Source organism: Oreochromis niloticus, linkage group LG3 (assembly GCF_001858045.2).
Source record: "Oreochromis niloticus isolate F11D_XX linkage group LG3, O_niloticus_UMD_NMBU, whole genome shotgun sequence".
Lineage (NCBI taxonomy): Eukaryota > Metazoa > Chordata > Actinopteri > Cichliformes > Cichlidae > Oreochromis > Oreochromis niloticus.
The window spans coordinates 57,711,541-57,734,698 of NC_031967.2; the positions used below are offsets into that span (position 1 = coordinate 57,711,541).

Here is a 23,158-nt window from a genome sequence, read left to right on the forward strand (position 1 = left end):
CGTTGTAATGCCAAAACCCACGTGTGTCCAAATTTATTGCATGTGGCGTCTGTCCAGTCACGTGTCTGTAGGTGGGTCTAAAATGGAGGTTGTTGACAGAAAACAGCTCTGATGCGGCTAGGTTGGCATGGTAATTACCGGCTATCACATGGCTACCGGCTACCGGCGAAAATAACGGAGGAAATCGGGACGGTAAGGCAATTTCTGTGTTAGCGCATTTGCGCCGCTGTGTGTTTTTGTGGTCTTCTTTTGCGGCTAATTCAGTGAATTTTGGTCTGATCGTGGTGAAATTTCGTGTGTGGAGTCAGTGATAGCCCTGGAAGCTAACCAGCCTATTTATAACCGGTTACATGAAGTCTGAAGAATTTCTGGTTCTCGTTTGCGTGTTTAGCAGACTTCTGCGCATTTACGTAACTGCTCGTTTAATCGCGGCTTGTTTTCGGTGTGTTTGGTGGTTGTAGAAATGGTTTATATGACATTTTAGCTGAGATTCTGAGGTTTCTGTGGATACCACACATGTCTGGATTTATATTTCTCAACCGGCGTTATAACCGATTAAACGTGATCTCCTCCTTTTTTGCCCCCAATGCCGGGGGCGTGGGGCTGAAGAGGATATACCCTAGTAAGCTATAGTACTTTTTCCTTTGGGAAGGTACCATCTGTGAATTCTGCAATTCTGTAGAAGAAAGATGTTGAATCTATTTAATTATTCTTGAAAAATAATTTATTTCTGTGCATTTTTTTCACCCTGCATCAAATTAAAGTTGATTACATCGATTAAGCATCATGAGGCGGAGGGTGGGGGGTGGTTCTCTATTTTTTTTTTGCTGGGAGTTTGCAACCCTATTAGTTAGGTTGCTTAATATTTCTGCTAAGTACTCTTTAAAATACCAGAATAGGGAGGATGGAGTAGGTTTAAGTTTATTAGATTGATCAGTTTTGCTGAACTATGAAATATTTTGGGTGCAGTGTATTTTTTTACATACAGGTATAACAGAATAGCTTTAGTGTTGTTGTTTATTTAAACTTGAGTATGAACTTATACGAAATGCAGCAAGATATTTAAAAAAACAGTTTTATTGATTAAAACACACTATATCGGATTCATATCGGTATCGGCAGATATCCAAATTTATGATATCGGTATCGGACATAAAAAAGTGGTATCGTGCCATCTCTAATATAAATAAACTTGCCTTGCCTTGCCTAGAAAATATATTTTTCCTAACAAGGGGCACAGCAAATAATAATAATAATAATAATAATAATAATAATAATAATAATAATGATAACAATAACAATAATAATAATACATTTTATTTAAAAATAGCGCCTTTCAGAGCACCCAAGCACACTATACAACAAATAAAAGAGACATATATTTTTTAAAAAACAAACAAAAAACCCCCAGAAGAACTGGAAATATACACAATAGCTGTGTCCCAAAACGTCGGCTGCATCCTTCGGAGGACCCGACCTTCGCGGTCTACATGGACCGGGTCCTTCGAAGACCGAGAAGGCCGGAAGTGCGAGGCTGTGAAATGGGACGGTCTAGCCTTCAGATTTGCGTCACCGCTGTCTCGGTGGAGTTTAATAAACTCGGCTGTCTGCTCCTTGCTATGTAAAATATAACAGCACACTGGCGTAAATTCTCGACCGTCTCACACTTCTGTTTAATCAGTTTTCTTTTTGACGTTTATTCAGCTGTGTGAAAATCCCGGAGGAACCTACCCAATGGATTAATAAAATTTAATTTAATCTAATAATCTAATAACTTTGATCTCAGCCAACCCGATTTATTCCAGAACAAATAAAACACCGAAAAAAGCCAAACAATTACATCTTTAAGTTATCCGAGTGACTTATATATCATGTTTAACCTGAGTAGCGAAAGAGCGGGGGTCTGAAAACGATGAAGCCGGGAGTCCGCTGCTCTCGCTGGCTCGAGTGACCATTGAACCCCCCGCCCTGCTATCGAGCGGGTGGGTAACAGACGTCTCCGAAAACGTCAGCGCACTTTTGCAAATATGCGATGTCTTGATAAACCAAGCAGATATTTGAAATTTACACAGGTAATTTCTCGCCTGAAAATATGTTAAAAGTTTATTTTGTGACCCAGAAAGATTAATAAGACTAATTTTAAAACTTAGTAGCGGCCGCCATTGTTGGCAGCTGAAATTTGGCTGGGCCGCGCTATGAATTCTGGGATATGGTGGGCCACGAAGGACACACCCGACCCATCCTTCAAATTCGGGGAAATGAAGGACGCATTTGTCGGCCGCATTTGAAGGAGTCGACGAATTGGGACAGCCTTCGTCGCCTGGCTGTGACGTAACCGGCCTTCAAATGCGGCTTCCGGAGGATGCAGCCAACGTTTTGGGACACAGCTTAAAATAAGAGTAACAGAAAAAAGTTAAGAGCATGCAAAGACTGTACATACTCGCCTGCTTTAAAATTCCATCCATCTATTCCCTTAAACTTGTCATTTCAGGGTCATGGGGACGATAGAGCCTATCCCAGCCTTCTTAGGGCAAGAGGCAGAGTACACGCTGGAAAGGTCACCAGTCTGTCGCAGTGCTAACACATAACATAGACAACCAATCTCACTCACATTCATTCCCCCATTCACACCTATGGGCAATTTAGTGTTTCCAATTAATCCCCACTAACTGCATGTCTTTGGACTGTGGAAGGAAACCGGGGAATCCAGGTAGAAAATGATACCTCCACACAGAAAGACCCTGGCCTTTTAAAATTATTAAAATTAATGTTTTAAATATGTTTGGTTATAGGGCTGTTCGATATAACGATATATATTGGATGACGACATAAAAACGTCTATCGTTTCATTTTACGCTATCGTTTGTTTCGTGGTGTCGCAAAATAAACTGTTTACGGCAATATTTTTTCATTATTTTGATGGTCACTGTAGTGGCTATATTAATTTCCTAAAGTTCTCTCTTTCTCTTATATTTAATATAACCACACTACAGACGGACAAGCGCTTGTTTTTATGTGTTGTCGTTAGCAACAACGACGGTAAAACCACCTCGTGTCCGCTTGTTTATTTTCCACATAAACCTTTCACAATAAAGCTCAAGATCCTGTTGAGACTTTTCAAAATAAACTGAATCACGTGAAAGATGCAGAGTATTTACGGATGAGAAGCAAAAAAGAGCCGTCAGGTGCTAAAAAATAAACCTTAGACTCAAACGTTAGAACAGGCTTTTCCCCGCAGCACGCTGTGTAATAAATACTCACAAAGAAAACAGCAGCCGTTACAACCTATGTCTAAAAATGTATCGTTTCATGCATCAGTTAAAACACTCGACTCCAGGTACGCAACGCCCAGCTGGAAACACTTCACGCAAGTCGAGCTGCCCGACATTCACAGAATTTACAGAAAATGTTACGTTTTTGTGATTTATATCGTTATCGGACGATAGATGTCTTAATATCGGGATATGAGATTTTGGTCATATCGCACAGCCCTATTTGGTTATAGTATATGAATGTTTAAAATACATCTGTCAGTAAAAGTCAGTTGGGGAAATTGGAGTTAAGACTGGAAAGCAAGCCTAGATAAAGCAATAAAAACAAAAAAATGTCATCAGCCCCTGATCCTCACACTGGTTGGTTGTTGTTTCCTCTTTCAGGCCAGAAAATTATGAAAGCTGAGTGTGGACAGAACATTACTCTGCAATGTTGAACTCTAAACAACAGCATCATAGTTACAGAGTGGAACAAAGCTGACCTGGAGACTGATTATGTTCTGTATCAGGATTGGGAATTTGATCCAGAAAACCAACATCCATCTTTTAAGTACTGTGTGGATCCTCTGGTTGTAGAAACACCTCATTACATCAAAAATGCTACTGACTTCACAGGATAAGTGATCTTTACTCAGGGGGAGTGTTTATGTCATTCGCTGAAATGACCCAAAAATATGGTTTGATAAGAGGAAATATTTTTTGGAAATATTTACAAATAAGGGATTGTATTACCAAAGGAAAATTTACTCAAAGCACAAATTTGGTGGTGGAGTTTTTAGAACTGTCCAGTACAGCACACAGAGCAGCTGTTTTCTACAAAACAGCTGACACACGGACAGGGTTTTCCGACACACAGGGGCCGCTGAGGGGCCCCTCAGGGAACGGTTCTGGCTCTGTTCCTCTTCACCATCTACACTGCAGACTTGTCCAACAACTCCACCCAGTGCTTCCTGCAGAAGTTCTCTGATGACTCTGCAATAGTCGGCCTCATCACTGATGGGGACGACAAGGAGTACAGAGAACTGACACATGGCTTTGTGGACTGGTGCCAGCAGAACTACCTTCAGATCAACACTGGTAAAACCAAGGAGCTGGTGGTAGACTTCCACAGGCACAAACATCCCCCACTGCAACCACTAAACATCCAAGGTATGGACATTGAGGCTGTGGACAGCTACAAGTACCTTGGTGTTCATCTGAACGACAAACTGGACTGGACTCATAATTCAGACGCCCTCTACAGGAAAGGGCAGAGCAGGCTGTACCTGCTGCAGAGACTCAGGTCTTTTGGAGTGAAGGGCCCACTCCTGAAGGCCTTCTATGACTCTGTGGTGGCCTCAGCCATCTTTTACGGTGTGGTCTGCTGGTGTGGCAACAACTCTGCCGGGGACAGGAAGAGACTGAATAGGCTGATCAGAAGGGCCAACTCTGTTCTAGGATGCCCTCTGGACCCAGTGGAGGTGGTGAGTGACAGGAGAATGGCGGCTAAGCTCTCATCCCTGTTGGACAACATCTCCCACCCCATGCAGGAGACTCTGACAGCACTGAGCAGCTCCTTCAGTTGCAGGCTGTGGCATCCACGATGTGGGACGGAGAGATTTTGCAGGTCTTTCCTCCCCACTGCTGTCAGACTCCACAACAAAGGCTTCAACTGATCAAACACACACATCCACAAATGTGCAATAACACTAATGTGCAATAATCTTCTCTGGCAGCTTTGTATCATACTCATAGCATTTGTATTCTATTTTATTCGATTGTATATAGTATTTTATTTTTATTTTATTCTACTCTATTGCGTTAAAGTATCTTAGGGATATATTATTCCAGTGTTTTTTCTCTAATTTTTTCTATACAACTTTGCACTGTCTACTGCTGTAACAAAACAAATTTCCCACGTGTGGGAATAATAAGGGTTGTCTTATCTTATCTTAAATAAGACCATATTTTATGCCTTTTAACAGGCATAAAATATGCCTGTTAAAAGGCATCCATTTATATTCCACATCATTATTCTAATAAATTTTCCTGTCATTTTACGAGAAAGTTAACAGTAATATACGTAGAACCAGTGCTCATGCATTTTGGAGTGATCATTTTCCCTTCCGAGCTGACTAACCCCAGAAATTGCCACCAGCCAAAACCCCTAAACAAAGAACAATTTCACCAACTTGAAATGAAAATAAGAGAAACTTACAGTTTGCTGCAGCTTCGTCCCTGATGAGAGGTGGCACATACCCCTCTCCAAGGGCGTCGATTTGGCATGGACGGAAGGGACATGTCCCCACCAATATCCAGCGGTTATTGAATTGTCCCCACCAATAATTTAATCTCTTCGAGTAAAGAAAAACAAAACCGATAGGAAAAAAAAATCTGTCAACGTTTCATTTACCTAGCAGTGCAGAAAGAGTTAAATTACGTCCTCTACTGGAGTCCTACCTCATGTGACAAATATGGCCAATGTGATTGGCTGTGCCTTTCAGGGAGCTCTGTTTAGTTTTATCAGCGGCAAGCCTGCGCTGCGAGGACCTGCAAGGAGGAGAGGAGGATGGCAGCAAAAAGGAAGAACCTGGATATAAGAAAGTATTTTTCAAAGAAACCTGTAAGTCACCTAAAGTCAAGTTTATTAATAAAATGTGTCCGTCATAATAACATTACAGGCTATGCTAGGCCATACATGCCAACCCTCCCGCACCCCTCTCAAACATCTCCCGGAGCCACCATTCTCCCAAATTTCTCCCGCTTTTCCACCTGGACAACAAAATTGAAAAACCATATCCATGATTGGCTCAGCCAATTCTAGTTTCCAACAATGGCTACTACTACTGCAGCTACTTAGTTTTAATATTACTCTTATTACTCTTTCTGGGTCGCAAAATAAACTTTTAACATATTTTCAGGCGAGAATGTAGCTGTGTAAACTTCAAATATCTGAGCCGACAATTTCACAGTCGCTCACTTCCGGTCTACCCGGCTGTCGAGTACCCGGCTGTTGAGGACCCAGCCGTCGCGGTCTAAGTGGGCCTCAGGTGGACACAGCCTCTGAATTTGGACACCCCCGGCCTGTTTCCGGCTGGACAATAATAACGGTGACATTTAACTTATTTTATCCGATAAATAAACATTCAAGTTTTTTGTATATGTATACCACTCCTCCCCCCAACATCCCTTTTGAATTTCTTGCTAATTCTGAGGTCTCAATGTTGGCCAGTATGTGCTAGGCTTTGGCCCACATCAGTCCAAAATTGTATGTAACCATGAATAACATGTTGCCATGTCCACCAGGAGAGACTGGACAGTAAAGATGTAAAACAAATATGCTAGCAGTTTATCTCAGTTAACGAGAAGAGAAGGCATGTGTTATATTCTTTTATTGTCATGACTGTATTTAAAGCTATTTTTATTTTTGTATGATACCTAATTCATATGGAATATGGCTGAAGTAAACTAAAGTCTAAAATACTTAGTCATTTGTTTAATAGTAATTTAACATTATATTATTCACATATAAAAATATGAATTGTGATTTTAAATTGTTTAAAACAGGGGCGATTCTAGGATCAGAGCTTTGGGGGTGCTGAGCACCCAGAGAGCTGCCCAGCCAGGCAAAATAAACTTTACACGTCACGATGAGACGTCTTCCCTGTCTCTGTGAGTCCCTGCAGCCTTAAATGTCTCCAGTTGTCCCGAGTTCTCTATGGTTGTCTCCTTGGTGCATTTAAACCCCTGTTCCTCCCTGTCCTCGTCGTCTGTTGTCTTCGTTTCCGTTATCAGTCATCATAATTTTACCCTCTCTGTGCAAGTCTGTAAATTTCTTTATTAAATCATAAGATTCTTAAATTCATCAAGTCTCTCTGTGCCTGGGTCCTCGTCACAAAACATGACATCACTGTTTTGTACGTTTTAACACAATTTAATCCCCACATCTGTGAAAGAAAGGCAAAACACTTTTTTGAAAAGTCTGTAACAAAATCATAAATCTGATCAAGTTTATTTAAATGCCGCAAAAGAAGAATGGATTGGAATATAAAAAAATACATATCCTAACCTTAATTACTGCGGGAGAATAATGAATGATGCTGATAGTGAGTAAAAAGTAAACTGAGTGCATTTTTTGGACAGAGATTCACTTTTAATGTGTATGTATAATATAATACAGATACATAAAAAAATACTCCCAAAACAGAATAAATTATTACAAAATATTAATAAAAAAATATAAAAATGGAGGCAACTTTGCCTGTGGTACAGTGTATACAATGTATGTAAAAATCTTTACTGAAGATACTAATTTGACTAATTTAATAATACTAATTTTGTGTTGTAAGATTTATGAGTTTCATGCTTCCATAGTGGTACTTGGGAGAGCTTGACATTTTCCCAATGGTACACACTGTAAAAAGTTTGAGAAACACTGATAAGTGTATGTGTGCTTTTAGAAAACATTTAAAGCTGCAGTACAGAATCTTTGAAACAAGCTAGCTTAAAACATTTTTAGAATATAAACAGAGCATCTGCTTCTCTTTACAGCTCCTCACTCCACCAGGGCTGTTTGGCACTTTCTGATTCAGTGCGCAAATGTGGTGCACGGTTTGCGTCAGTCATTCAGACAACTGGACGGTCCAAAAGTTGGCCTACCTCTCCCCAATCAATGATAATGTTATGTTGGAATGTTGTTGAAGAGGGTCAAAAATGTTTCAACCCAGTTTGTTTTGCAGATTCTGTATAGCAGCTTTAATATAGGGAGAACGCAACTTCCTGATTGTGTGAGTAAAATCAGGTTTTTTCTCTTTGTCAGTTTAATAGTTTCTGTTTTGCCTGTCACTGTTCCCTGTCTGTTTTCTTACCTGCTTCTTCCTGACCTTGTACTTTCTCCTCACGTTCCCCTCTTTCCTCTCTCCCTCTTTGGACTGACAATCATACACAAATAGATTGTATTCAATTAGATGAAAAATTACATTAATATGAAAAGAATACTAATAAGATCACTAACAAAAAGTCCTCTCTCAGTCTACTTTCAACCAAAAGGCAAATAACCAAACCACATGAACATCTAATAAAAGATATAAATATTGAAACACTGATCCAACATTATCCTTTATTGATGGATCATTTGATCTTACACTTTTACCTGAATGTTGTACCTTCTTTTTTGAAAAAAACTTCCTTATATCCATTATGAACCTGGCTGTCTCTCTGTACACAACCCCCCCCCCCCACACACACACACACACACACACACACACCACACAACAGGAGTTATAAGGTTAATGGGCATTCAGTCAGTTAGCTAGTTAGTATCCATTTACAAAAACAGGACAGTGGTAACAACAGAAGCTACGGACAATTTTAAGTTTTACATTTTAAATAGGCTGTATACATTTCAGTGGGAGCAACAGGACGGTCAAATGTCGCTGATTTTACTACAGAGTAGGACGGATTGTAGAGTAGCAAACATCGTCGGAAAACAAGTTTTCAACACTGCAGGTTACCTGGGTGTAATGTTTTTCAGCTAAAAAGAAACATGGTCTGACTCCTACCTAACTATATAAAGAGTAACTGAAGGTTAAATGTAGCTAATATGTCCTGTTTTCAGCCAGTCACTTACACCTCCGCTCCGCTGCGTCTCAGAGTAGCTGGAACAAACCATTTTGGGAGGGGGGGGTTATCTATACTTTTGTTGTTGAAATGTTACGTCTCAACCAAGTACTGTATGCTTTTTATATTTTTAGTAGTGTGTCACAAAAACAGCAAATATTGTCAAAAAAGTAAGAAATCTTTGGGGGTGCTTTGATTCATTTTGGGGGTGCTGAAGCACCCCCAAAAATGGGCTAAAATCGCCCCTGGTTTAAAAGCATGTAGAATAGCATATGTAGGCAAGTATATTCTCCTTTTTTTTTATCAAAAAGCAAAGACAAAAAGGGGGGAAAAAAGAAACAGGGCAGGGTTTGGTGTTTGAATCATCCGTCCCCACCAATGCCAAAACCAAATCTACGCCCTTGCCCCTGTCCCACCGACTTATCCGCAGCACAACATCTGGTTCGTAGCTCAAGTTAAGAATTAGTCCGCCGTCCGCGTTTCCTCATTCTCATTGTTGAAAAACTCCTCCGCTGCTGCCGATGTGAAGCTCACATTCCTTCCCTTCCATTTCACCTTTAGTGTGACCGGGAAAGCCAGGGTGTAACGCGGATTGTGTTGTTTTGCTTTTGTTTCAGCTTTGTAAAGGCCTTCCACTTCTCCACTAACTGCTTTGTCATGTTGGGAAACACGGACACTCCGCTCCCTTCCCATTCAAAGCCGCGTTTTACTTCTACAGCTGTAATGATTTTATCTCTTGCCAATTGACAGAGGAACTGGACGAGCACTGGCCTCAGAGGTTTGTCTGGGTTGGGCATAGGAGTCAGGGCCTGGTGAGTGCGCTCCTTCTCAAACTCGGGGTTAGCCATATTTAATCCAAGCCCCTCAGCCATCATCTTGCAAACACTAGAGGATTTAATGTTATCGAATACAGAAATCAGAAAGTGGTGTCACGGAAACAAGAATGGAACAATGAGCCGTCAAAAATGGAAATGGGGCATTTAGGCTTCTGATAAAGAAACCTCATAATTATTCAAATTTAATACCAAATATTTTAAGCAGCAAAAGTAAAAGAAAATGCTATACTGCAGTAACTCTGGCAGAGCCACTGTATATAAAAATGGTCTAACACTTTATAATATTCACCACAACTTAGGGTCTATTCATCCCAGGATTACATGTAATGTCAGTGTATTGCAAATGATTTGTACTAATTTAGGGATAGAATACGCTAAATAACTCTACTCTAATAACTTTTGAACCTTCAGCAGTGCAGTCACTTAACCCTGCGCTTTAAATTTTTTTTCATATGGATTAAATTTATCTTGTCATATTACATTTTTTAAAAGTGTAATATAAAATAAATACCAGAAATACTGACGGCATAAGTTCATGTGATCTTATGATGAAGCCAAGGCAATGCACACCAGTGGAAAGAATAATGAAGTTACAGAGTAGTTAAATTACTTGCAGTATAATAATATTTTTTTTTTTATTCCTGCAAAACCTAAATTATTACCCCCTTATTTTAGTGTCAAGAAGTTACAACCAAAGCTGGACCAAACTATGGGACATGATTTAAACAAGGAAAGTTTATCAAAATGATCTATTAATCAATTAGACATAATATTATATTTTTATTTAAAAAATAATACAAGTTCAAAGGAACACAACAGTAGCTTGTAACAGACATAATTGTCCCACGATACTATACAGAAGCTGTGAACTTTGCAGAGTGGGCACTCATTTGAACTTGTAGATTCAAGGTGCTGTTAGCTCATAATTTTGGCCACTAGGTGCCACCAAAGGGGACTGTGTTAAGACTTCAAGTAATGAACTGTTTTTTGATACAAGATTCAGCTTCTGAATGCTGGGGGTTCTGCCGGCTACCGGGCAGTATTGCCCGTTACTTCTGGTCCTGTAGAACTCCCACCCTTTGGCTGTGGGCACCCCATGTAGGGCCTCCCGGCTTCTCCTGCTGGGATGGGCATGCAGATATCGGTGAGATGTTTAGCCATAGGTCTTCGGCACTCTTGAGGACTGTGGATGGCCCGGTTGTCTTGGATCCATCCCTATCTGCCTCTGACTCCTTGAAGGTGTTATTGCTATTAAGGTCAAAGGTAGTCACTTGTATGTTGAACTACAAACTGGTGATCTGGAATTCTTTCACAGTCTTTTGCCGATAGCCATAAAGTAATTCAGAGTTATTCATACCAGAGTAACCAGAGAGGATAATATATTTTAAATATTAAGTCCAGAGCCTCTGAGGATTATCCAAGTATTTATAACATTACACAAAGCAAAGGTCTCCATCACAGTGTTCATTAAATGCTGGGTTTGTCCATCTACTGGGGCGGGCCTACAGGTGAGCTCACAAGATTTCCCTGTGAGGGAGCTGCTGGTGAAGATTGTGAGGTCCTCCTTGATCAATGCCATGAGCACCAGACTTTCTGAAGTAATGCCTCTCTTAGTGGGTCAACAGAACTTCTGGTACAGGAGAGCTGTGATGAAAGAAAGGTAAGAATTTTCTCCAAACCTCTGGACCCAGGAAACCCAGCTTAGTTCTGATGGTCTCCCTCACTAGTTTCTCCCCAGGGTGAATGTAGCTGTTGATATAATATGGACTCTATTATTAAATGAAAAGAACAAGTTACACTACACTAGTGAAACCTTCAGCTGCTATTTTTAGTAAGTTTCCATGTTATTAGGCTGTAGAGGGCTCTGAAGATTTAAACAGTTTAAGATCCATTATGCTCACAGTCTTATGTTAAAATCTCAAAGGACAGCATTACATTTTTGATATTAACAGTAACTCTGGGCCTCTGTGGAATGAGTAGCTGATGTCGTCTCTGTCTAAAAATGGATAACACAAACTAAGCAGTGCTGAATCATTCAAAAATACAGACTATTAGAGTAACGGGTGTGTAGCATCGTTATCTAGCTAACAACAAGCCCCCAACACATTGCGTATGCTAACAGCTAATCTAGCAAACGAATCAACAGCAGACTGATTTAAGATGTTGCAGAACTATAAGATGATAAGCTGTGTGTCTTTTTCATAACAGTGACGTGGTTGTATTTACCTTAATTGAGTGAGTCATCAGTCGCGGTAAACCCATCAACAAATAAACCGGAGCAGCAGGGCTACGTAAAAAGTGTAGGGGGCGTGTTTGCGGTCAAGTCCAGAGCGTGTGTGGGTGGGAGTGTGACACAGTCGCTCCATCTCAAGTCACTACTGCGCAGACTCTGGCTCCAAAAATGCAAGATAGCAACTCCAGAAGCGACTTTTGGCTTCATTTTTGCACAATGGGAAGAAGTGCGCGTGCGTCGTCCATGTTTTCTACAGTCATTGGTTACAACCTTCTGTTGCTGTCACAGCGATAATCAATTACCCTGGCAATTCCCTTCAGTACTAAAACATTGTTTTAAAGGCTTACAAAAGTAAAATAAATAAAAATAAATATGACAGTACAGTGATCCCTCGTTTATCGCGGGTGTTACATTCCAAAAATCAAAACACAATAGGTGAAATCCATGAAGTAGCTAACTTTTTTTTTTTTAGAACTATTATAGATGTTTTAAGGCTGTAAAACCCCTCCCTACACACTTTATACATTCTCAGACAGGCATGAACATTTTCACATTTTTCTCTCTTGTCTAAACACTTTCAAAGTTCAAACCTTTGAGAATAGTAAGTCCAGTATTATAGAATGAAACCGAAGGCACTCGCGGTGGCCCACGATGGTGCAAAACGTTTCGTCAACATTGTTGTTTTTGCTGGAGAAAACATATATACAGTACAGCACTTCAGAGTCACACTGCTAGCGACTGAAGATTTATGTAAATTTGACAAGCTGAACGCATTCTGTACTGAACAGGTGACACAGCATGAGATTGCTTGACAATGCTCTACAGCCAATCAGGACACAGAACACAATACAACATAAGTAAAACATTTTACCTGGTCATTACTGGTTATGTTTGGTTATGACACACCCGCTCTACATTTCCTTTTTTAGTTTTTTGTTCGTCTATTATTGTAGGGTCTTTACCTTACAATATCAATTGCCTTCACATGACTGTTGTTGTTATTAGGTGCTACAATAATAAAAGTTCAGTTGAATTCAAAATTAATTGATTGTGTGTAGGAGGTCTAGTCTATATTTAAATTGCATTTACATTCATATTTGTTTGGTTTAAACAAATATCTATCTATCTCTTGCATCTGTGCCTGTCTGTTGTTCTCACACTGAGAATGTAGTCATGCAAGTTCCTGTGGTGAGGGGAGGAGCTGCTCTGCTGAGGTGAGGAGGAAACAAAGCACTGTAATTTAAGTTTTTAAAGTCACGAAGCAGATGAGTGAAAATAAGGTGAGTGTTACTGAGCATTTATGGGGTTTCAGAATGTTAGGGAAAACATTTCTTACTGGAAAATATCATATTAATGTTGCTCAAAGTGGAACAAAAAATCTGGAAATAGTTATAGTCTATTTTTGTACTTGAGTTTGTTGCACCATAAAGAAAGAAGACCAAGCTCAATGACTAACAACAGGTACATGTAGAAAAACAACAATCTGTGCTTGATTCTATGTTTGTGTTTGCAGACGTCAACAACACAAACACAGAGCAGAGTTTCCAGAATCCAGCTCTATGTCCATGAACAGTGACATGTCCAGAGAATATCCTCCAGTCTTCAGTCATGAACATGGACCCTCAGTCACACAGTAAGACACTGATTCTGCTATTAAATGAGTGAAGATGATTTTGGTTTTGAAATCTTTCATATAATTTCAAAGTAGTTGTTCACGGGTGGAGTCATTGAATTGTACTTAACCTCTTCTACATCAAGTTTTGGTTGAGATCAACATCAGTAGGTATGAAATTGAGGCTTTCAATCAATTATATGTAAAGTAAAGACACCATTCTTGGAAGACATAAGAAACTCTATCTTCCAAAAATAGTGACAGAATAGGCCAGACTTTATTAACATATGAACATGTTTCCAGTATAAATGACCAAGGCTGTTAAGGTCACACATTCATTTGAAATGATTTCCACAAAACAACTTTTCAAACAAGAACTGCAGAACAATCAGCTATGAGCTCATTCACATGAAAAACTGAAACTATTGTGACTCCTTATTGTTGCAACTGCTGGCAGGCTTAGTGAATAATGATGAAGGAAAGAGTCATTCTCTACATAACAGAATAACCGTAATCCTGGGTGTCTGCCAGGGTGGAGTCATTAAATTGTGCTTAATCTCTACTACATCAGGTTTTGATTGAGATGAAAGATCAATAGATAAGAAATGGAGGCTTTTGGAACAATCACTTATCTAAAACAGCGGACCGGTTCATGCCCAACAATATTTTCACGGACTAGCCTTTAAGGTGTCGCGGATAAATACAACAAAATAAAACTAATTCCGGTACCGAAAAAAAAGAAGATTTATTCATAACACACGTGAAAAGACCCAGGAAAACCGAGTTAACAATAAAAAGGATGACAACATAACGCTACAAAACCGATAAAAATCCTGAAAACCATACATTTCACACTTGAGCCTCAACTCTCGCAGCCCGGTACCAAACGACTCACGGACCGGTACCGGTCTGAGGCCCGGGGGTTGGGTACCGCTAATCTAAAATGTAAACACACCATTCTTGGAAGCTTTAATCTCAACTATATCTTCCAAAAATGGTGAAAATTTTCTAAACTTTATTAACATATTAGGATGTTTCTAGCATTTATGACTGAGGCTTTAAAGGTCACACATTCAATTGAAATGATTTCCACAAAACAACCACACACACAGCAGCTGTGCTCCTTTCAATTTGTATTATGTGTTTAGCCCATTAAAAAATTTTTCTGTGAAGTTTTGTAGAAATTAAGAGACTGTCTTAATTATACACAGTGTTGGGGAGTAACAGAATACATGTACCGGCGTCATGTATTTAAAATACAAAATATAAAGTAACTGTATTCTGTTACATTTACTTTTTAAAAAGGTGGTATTCAGAATACAGTTACTTTGCTGAAATAAATGGATTACACACCGGCCTTTACCGTTTCATAAGTTAGGCTATGCTCTCTCTATTTTTGGTAAAAACCCAAACAAAACACGCTTTAAGAGGCTCTAATGCCTGTTTATCAATCTTGCAGCCATGTCACGCCTACTTGGGGCCGCATAATGACGTGAATAAATATTTTTAAAATTATTATTAAAAAAACGTTTTGATATGAAGTCAATAGGCAGAGTGTTACAGGCATAGCCCTAAAGAATTTCGCCTCATAGGCAGTGTAGTCCGTGCTGCGGGGAGAATGGACTGCCATACCCGTTATGTGTCTGTGAGCGAGGGAGGGAGAAAAGGGACAGTCGAAAAGTATGAGTTGTCACCGAGCAGAAACGGGAGCTGGAAGCATGTAAATATAATAATAACCACTGCAGCCAAAAAGATTGCCTGACGAGCGCAGTTGTAAGTAAGCTATTTGTAAGGAGTTTTCCTGTAATGCAACTCAGATTGGAATAAGTGACACTCAGACAGGTTTTACAAATTAACGTGCACGGGAGAGAACCGGACAGGCGCCGTTCCTTCGCTTGACCTCAGTTGCTCTCGTCCGCTCTCCCGTAACACTGCTCTTTTATTGTGGTTACATGAATATGCATAGGTTCATTAACATATGACGTATACCGTGTGTGTGTGTGTGTGTGTGGGGTCGAGATATGACCCCATGAAGACTCCCCAAAGCTGGTGCCAGGAGTCTAACGGTACATCTAAACAAAAGGCTCTTAGACTCAAACAGATATACGTGTGTTTGTTATACCATATATCAGCAAGAGAAGATACGACCTCTCCTAGGAGACGTGTGATCTATGCCAGAACACTCTGAGGAGGAGTGAACGCACTCCCCTCTTCATGCTACACAGAGTTGTTACAGACCTCCTAGGATGAGACATTCTTTCAATCTACAAATGATTATATACTTCTAAGCATATATGAGTAAATATTTCTAAGCATAAATGGCAATAAACAATAAGACAAGGTGTGTGACCTCTCCCATGCTCCCAGGATGTGGGTGTGAAAGTCAGGGAGCTCTGGAATGCACACAAAGCTTGCACAACGTAACTTCTCTAGTAAAAAAGAGCAAACACATCTAGAAAACCTTAAACAAAATGTACTTCTAAACATAAACATAATAAAATCTTTCAACACTATTAAGACTGGACTGTACACTGTGTTCATGTTTTCCTCCGAAACAATAAGTTCAGTTGGAGCAGCCTTTCAACGCCTCTCTCTGTCTCTCGCTAGCAACGTTTACCCAGACAACAAAGTAAAGCTAGTTTTCAGCTACGAGCCCGACACAGAACCCGACGTATTAGCCAGAGGTCCCTTTTATTACAGTTCGGAGCCGCGTACCCGTTTTATATACTAGATCGCTGCAAAAAGTGCAGCCTTACTTTATGTCCACCTACTGTTACTTATTTTATATTAAGATTTAAAAACCTAGTTGGTATTGGTATGGCGAGTAACCTTTAGTAATAGTAATAAATCACACAGCATTAGTACATTCATGTAGTTGTAAAATGCATGACAATATATTAAGTAATCCAAAGTATTCAGAATAAATTACTCTCATTAAGTAATGTAAAGAAAAACGTTACAATATACATCTTGGGGCATGTAATGTCACACTGAACGGAGGCCAGCAACTTGAACAGAACCCAAGCGCAGACACACAGAGCGGAGGCAAGACAATTTAACACAATTTATTGGTGAATATAAAATATGGGTGAAGACAAGGACGTGGCAAACTGGTGTGGAAACGTAGCCGTGGAACTATTAGAGTGGCATGAACGTGAGGACAACTGGATCTAGGCAGGTAAGTACTGGTCACATTGCAGGAGGTGGAGGTGTGGTATCGAGGGGGAGGTGAAACAGCTGACCTGGGGTTCGTTGGATCCAAAGTGGTGAGTGAGCAGCAGTCGACACTGGAGAATAGGTCCTGAAGCACAAGAAACAGCGTGAGTCAATCAACTTGAGATTAGCAGCATGACCGTGAGAGCCGGTTACCAACATCAGGTAGCTGACAAACTGGCAGGGAGTAGATGACAGTGCAGAGCTTAAATCCCTGTTTGGCCTGATTGCCCCAATTAGCTCCAGATGCGTGAAGCTGAGGAAGTCCTGCCCACGGGCGGAGCCAAGGGTGCTCTGGCACTGATGGAAATTCCCAGCTGCTCACCCAGACCATGACAGGCCTCTCCGTTTGTCCATTAGTTTGTGGGTGAAAGGCAGAACTGAGATTCACCCGGGCCCCCAGAGCTAAACAGAACGACTTCCAGACCTGAGCCGTGAATTGTGGTCCCCCGTCGGAGGTGATCTCCGCCGGAATACCATGAAGCCGGAAGACGTGGTTGACCAGGAGTTTGGCAGTTTCCGAGGCAGTGGGAAGTTTGTCTAAGGCAATGAAATGAGCAGCTTTGGAGAACCGGCCAACAATAGAGAGTACAACAGTTTTACCTGAGGAAGCCGAGAGTCCGGTAACAAAGTCCAACGAGATGCGTGACCAGGGTCGTGACCGTATGGTCAGTGGTTGTAGCAATCCAGAGGGTCGTTGCGTACTGGTCTTATTCCGGGCACAGGTTTCACATGCAGCAACATATTCTCGCACGTCACGCTCCAAAGCCCCCTACCAGAAATGCCGTTTGAGTAGGGCGATGGTACGACCTGCGCCTGGGTGGCAGGAAACATGAGAGTCATGTGCCCACCTGATTACCGCGGAGCGGGCTGCTGTTGGAACAAAACGGCGTCCAGGGGGTCCTGTCCTGTCAGGCTCTTCCTGCAGAGCCTGTAGAATGGTGTCCTCCACATCCCAGGACAGAAAGGCCACCCGACAGGACGCCGGAAGCACAGGAGATGGCTCGGAAGGGACAGAGTCTGGACCAAACTGCCGGGAGAGTACGTCGGCCTTGGTGTTCTTGGAACCTGGGCGAAAAGAGATCGAGAACCATAAACGATCAAAAAAAAAGAGACCATCGAGCCTGGCGGGCGTTCAATCGTTTAGCTGTCCTGAGGTAAGTGAGGTTCTTGTGGTCGGTGTAAATAGTAAACTGATGTTCTACCCCCTCTAGAAAATGACGCCATTCTTCCAAGGCTAGCTTAATGGCCAGCAACTCATGATCCCCCACATTATAGTTACGTTCGTCCGGCGACAGGCGACGTGAAAAGAAAGCACACGGTTGAAGCTTCCGCCATGGCCCTGTACATTGCGAAAGTATTGCTCCCACACCGCTGTCAGATGCATCCACCTCCAGAACAAAGGGTTTAGCAGGATCCGGATGGTGCAGCACCGGAGGTGAGGTGAACAGGGCCTTGAGTTTACTAAAAGCAATTTCAGCTTTGGAGTCCCAGAGAAAGTGTCTTTTAGTGGAAGTGAGTGCAGTGAGTGGTGCGGCTACCTGGCTGTAGTTGCGTATAAAACGCCGATAGAAGTTCGCGAAGCCAAGGAACTGCTGAAGCTGTCTGCGGGATGTGGGCGTGGGCCATTCCAGGACCGCTCGAATCTTGGCCGGATCGGTCTTCACCTGCCCCCCTGCCAACACATAACCAAGAAAGGAAACCGATGGCGCATGGAACTCATATTTTTCAGCTTTAACATAGAGTGTTTTCCATGAGATGTTGCAGAACTGCTCGGACGTGGATCCGGTGCTCCTGGAGGTCCTTGGAAGAGATGAGGATGTCATCCAAATAGACAAAGACAAATCGGTTCAAAAAGTCCCTCAGCACATCATTGACAAGGTTCTGGAAGACGGCAGGAGCATTGGAAAGTCCGAAGGGCATAACTAAGTATTCGAAATGTCCCAAAGGTGTATTAAAGGCCGTCTTCCACTCATCCCCCTCCCTAATGCGGACCAAATGGTAAGCGTTACGGAGGTCCAGTTTAGTGAAAACCCGAGCCCCGTGTAAGGGCTCGAAGGCGGAACTGATGCGGGGAAGCGGGTAACTGTTCTTAACGGTGATGCTATTGAGACCACGGTAATCGATGCAGGGCCTGAGCGATTTGTCCTTTTTCTCCACAAAGAAAAATCCAGCGCCCACAGGGGAGGAAGAGGGCCGGATAATCCCCGTTTCCAGTGATTCTCTAATATATTTTTCCATGGCTTCCCTCTCGGGCCTAGAAATATTGAACAGCCGACTGGAGGGAAGTGGAGCGCCGGGCAATAGATCAACAGCGCAGTCATAAGGGCGGTGTGGAGGCAAAGACTGAGCTCTGATTTTACTGAAAACGTCCCTGAGGTCATGATATTCAGAAGGAACATTAGTGAGATCTGGAGCAGCTGAGTCAGCGGAGCCAGGTCCAGGCGCCCCGGGGGGAAGAGCAGATGTAAGACAATGGGCCAAACAGAACAGACTCCAACTAGCAACCTTATTGCCTGACCAATCGATATGGGGGTTGTGCCTCTGGAGCCAGGGACAGCCGAGAATGAGCGGCGAATCGGGGGACGTTCAATCGTTTAGCTGTCCTGCGAAACCATCACGCTTTAGCGTGATGGTTTTGCTGGAGCTGGTTTTGCCGGGGCTCAGCCCCGGAGTCAACAAGAGCATGAAGGGAGTGGGAAACATGATTGGAACATATTGTGACTGGTAACGTCAGCCGGGGATTAGCACTTCGCGAAGATCCGCCCACCCATACCCCGGAATCTACTGGCGGGCAGAGCCTTTTGGCCGCAGCGGACACTGAGCCAGCCTGTGGTCTAAAGCACCACAGTAGAAGCACGCACCAGCTCGAAAACGCCGCTCCCTCTCTTCAGGAGTGAGACGGGAGCAACCAATTACCACAGGCTCAGGAGCTGCCTCTGTATTTGCAGACGCGGCAGCGGAAGTTGTCACTGAAAGTGACGGACGCGGAAGCGAAACTGGTGGCATACGAGGTGCTTGTTTACGGGAGGAACTGTTTCTTTCAGCCTCTCTTTCCCTCATGCGATTGTCAATGCACAGGGAAAGTGAGACCAGATCCTCGAAAGACTTAGGATCATCCCGAGAGGCTAGTTGGCCCTTTAAGTCGTCATTCAAGGCGTGGCGGAATACCCCTTTCAGAGCATGATCTGGCCAATTAGCCGCGGCAGCTACTGTGCGAAAGGCAATGACAAACTCCGCAACGCTTCGGTCTCCCTGCTGCAATCGTAGCAACCTTTCCTCGGCCCGATCTTCAGATACTGGATCAAATATGCTAGTCAGGCCGCATCAGAAGAAAAAGTGCGAGGTGACTGAGTGAACATTTTAATAGAAATGCCCCGTGGCAATCTGGCTCCCCAGAATATGGCTCAGGAAATGTGTGACTGAGCTTGGGACGGTTGGGGCGGAGCTACGGATTCGACTAGTGGAGTAACAGATGGGCTGGCCCTGGACGGTAAGGCAGACTGAATTGCTTGCATGGAGGCTAGGATTTGACCTTGTGTATTACTAATCGCCTGACACTGGGCACTAAGTGTTTGTAATGCTTGTTCATGGTTTCCCAAAATTGCCCTCTGCCTAACGAGAGCCGCCCGCATAGGGTCTGCTGGGTTCATTCTTCGCATGGCCAGTTCGTACTGTCACGCTGAACGGAGGCCAGCAACTTGAACAGAACCCAAGCGCAGACACACAGAGCGGAGGCAAGAGGGCGTTTTAACACAATTTATTGGTGAATATAAAATATGGGTGAAGACACAAGGACGTGGCAAACTGGTGTGGAAACGTAGCTGTGGAACTATTAGAGTGGCATGAACGTGAGGACAACTGGATCTAGGCAGGTAAGTGTTGGTCACATTGCAGGAGGTGGAGGTGTGGTATCGAGGGGGAGGTGAAACAGCTGACCTGGGGTTCATTGGATCCAAAGTGGTGAGTGAGCAGGAGGGCAGGCAGGTGAGGTTTGGAGATATTTCCCAGTGAGGTGGAAAGGAGCTGAGATCCAAGTGGTGAGCAGCAGTTGACACTGGAGAATAGGTCCTGAAGCACAAGAAACAGCGTGAGTCAATCAACTTGAGATTAGCAGCATGACCGTGAGAGCCAGTTTCTAACATCAGGTAGCTGACGAACTGGCAGGGAGGAGATGACAGCGCAGAGCTTAAATCCCTGTTTGGCCTGATTGCCCCAATTAGCTCCAGATGCGTGAAGCTGAGGAAGTCCTGCCCACGGGCGGAGCCAAGGGTGCTCTGGCACTGATGGAAATTCCCAGCTGCTCACCCAGACCATGACATGTAATCTGTAATCTGTAGTGGAATACATTTCAATACTAACCTTCCCAAAACTGATTATAAACAATTTTAAATGGTAAGTGGATAGAATAAACTTTAATAACACAATATAGTCTTTATGAGAAGCCTCTTAAAGCATTAAAACATTCATTCAACAACCACTGACACAGCTGTGTTACTTTCAGTCTGTATTCAGTCAGTGTTGACATTGTGGAGGACTATAAATACCTTGGAGTACATATAGACAATAAACTGAACTGGACAAAAAACACCACAGCACTTTACAGAAAAGGCCAGAGTCGTCTCTATTTTTTGAGGCGACTGAGGTCCTTCAACATCTGCCAGAAAATGCTCAGGATTTTCTATGAGTCTGTTGTGGCCAGTGCGATCCTCTATGCTGTTGCATGCTGGGGGAGCAGGCTGAGGGTCGCAGATGCCAACAGACTCGATAAACTGATCCGTAAGGCCAGTAGTGTTGTGGGGATGGAGCTGGACTCCCTCAAGGTGGTGTCAGAGAGGCGGATGTTGTCCAAGATAAAGGCAATGTTGGATAACACCTCCCACCCACTCCATCACATGCTGGTCAGTCACAGGAGCGCGTTCAGTGAGAGACTGAGAGTACCAAAAAGCACCACTGAACAACACAGGAAATCATTCCTGCCTGTGGCCATCTCCCTCTATAACTCATCCACTTAACACACACATGTTTCTTCGTTCTTTTTCTTTCTTTTTCTTCTTTAGCTATTTATTAATAAACGACTTATGTATATATATGCCTGTATATATTGTACTATTCTTAGTTAGTGTATTGTCTGTCTTGTTAATGTCTGTTGATTATGGAGCACTGTAACAAAAAAATAATTTCCCCTAGGGATCAAAAAAAGTATTCTGATTCTGATTCTGATTATTATGAGTTTGGTCTCTTGACATTTGTTTCCCATTAAGTTTTGTGGTTTTATGTTCCTTTCTAAAATAACTGCTGTCCTACCAGTACACTTACCTGTGACTGATTGGTTTGATGCTGCCAACTGCTTTTATGTGAATGTGCACACAACTAGACTGATAAATCCCAGTAAACATGGCAAGATGGTTAACCAGCTTCCTGTGACTCCTTGTGCTGGTAATTGATGTTAGAATTATTGAATACTGATGAAGAAAAGATTATTTGTGCATATAACAGAAAAATCTAAAGGGAAATCCAAACTCCAAAATATTAAATGAAGATACAAAAGTGACTTATTAAGATTACCCTGGTGAAAGATTGTCCTACAAAAAGCATATGCGAAATTCCACTGCTTCAGCCTCATAAATCTAACATGGACAGAGAACAAGCTCAATGACTAACAACAGGTACATGTAGAAAAACAACAATCTGTGTTTGATTCTATGTTTGTGTTTGCAGACGTCAACAACACAAACACAGAGCAGAGTTTCCAAGATCCAGCTCTATGTCCATGAACAGTGACATGTCCAGAGAATATCCTCCAGTCTTCAGTCATGAACATGGACCCTCAGTCACACAGTAAGACACTGATTCTGCTATTAAATGAGTGAAGATGATTTTGGTTTTGGAGTCTTTCATATAATTTCAAAGTAGTTGTTCACGGGTGGAGTCATTGAATTGTACTTAACCTCACCTACTGTTACTTATTTTATATTAAGATTTAAAAATCTAGTTGGTATTGGTATGGCGAGTACCCTTCAGTAATAGTAATAATAGTGTATGTTTCTGTTCTGTGTCCTGTGTACTGTTTGTTTGTATATGTGTCTTTTTGGCTGCTGTTACAACCAAACTTCCCCTTGTGGGACAATTAAAGGATTATTCTATTCTATAAATCACACAGCATTAGTACATTCATGTAGTTGTAAAATGCATGACAATATATTAAGTAATCCAAAGTATTCAGAATAAATTACTCTCATTAAGTAATGTAAAGGAATACGTTACAAAATACATTTTGGGGCATGTAATCTGTAATCTGTAATCTGTAATCTGTAGTGGAATACATTTCAATACTAACCTTCCCAAAACTGATTATAAACAATTTTAAATGGTAAGTGGATAGAATAAACTT

At 42.0% G+C, this 23,158-nt stretch overlaps 1 protein-coding gene across 1 annotated transcript in view; it reads left to right on the forward strand.

Annotated features, from left to right (window-relative positions):
• Positions 1–13,464: 13,464 nt before the first annotated feature.
• LOC106096770 (uncharacterized) overlaps positions 13,465–23,158 on the forward strand; it is a 211,578-nt gene continuing 201,884 nt past the window's right edge. The window contains exons 1-2 of the mRNA XM_025903296.1: positions 13,465–13,572; positions 22,486–22,605. Of these exons, the coding sequence (XP_025759081.1) occupies positions 13,499–13,572; positions 22,486–22,605 (194 nt within the window). The 5' untranslated portion in view covers positions 13,465–13,498. The remainder of the gene's footprint in view (positions 13,573–22,485; positions 22,606–23,158) is intronic.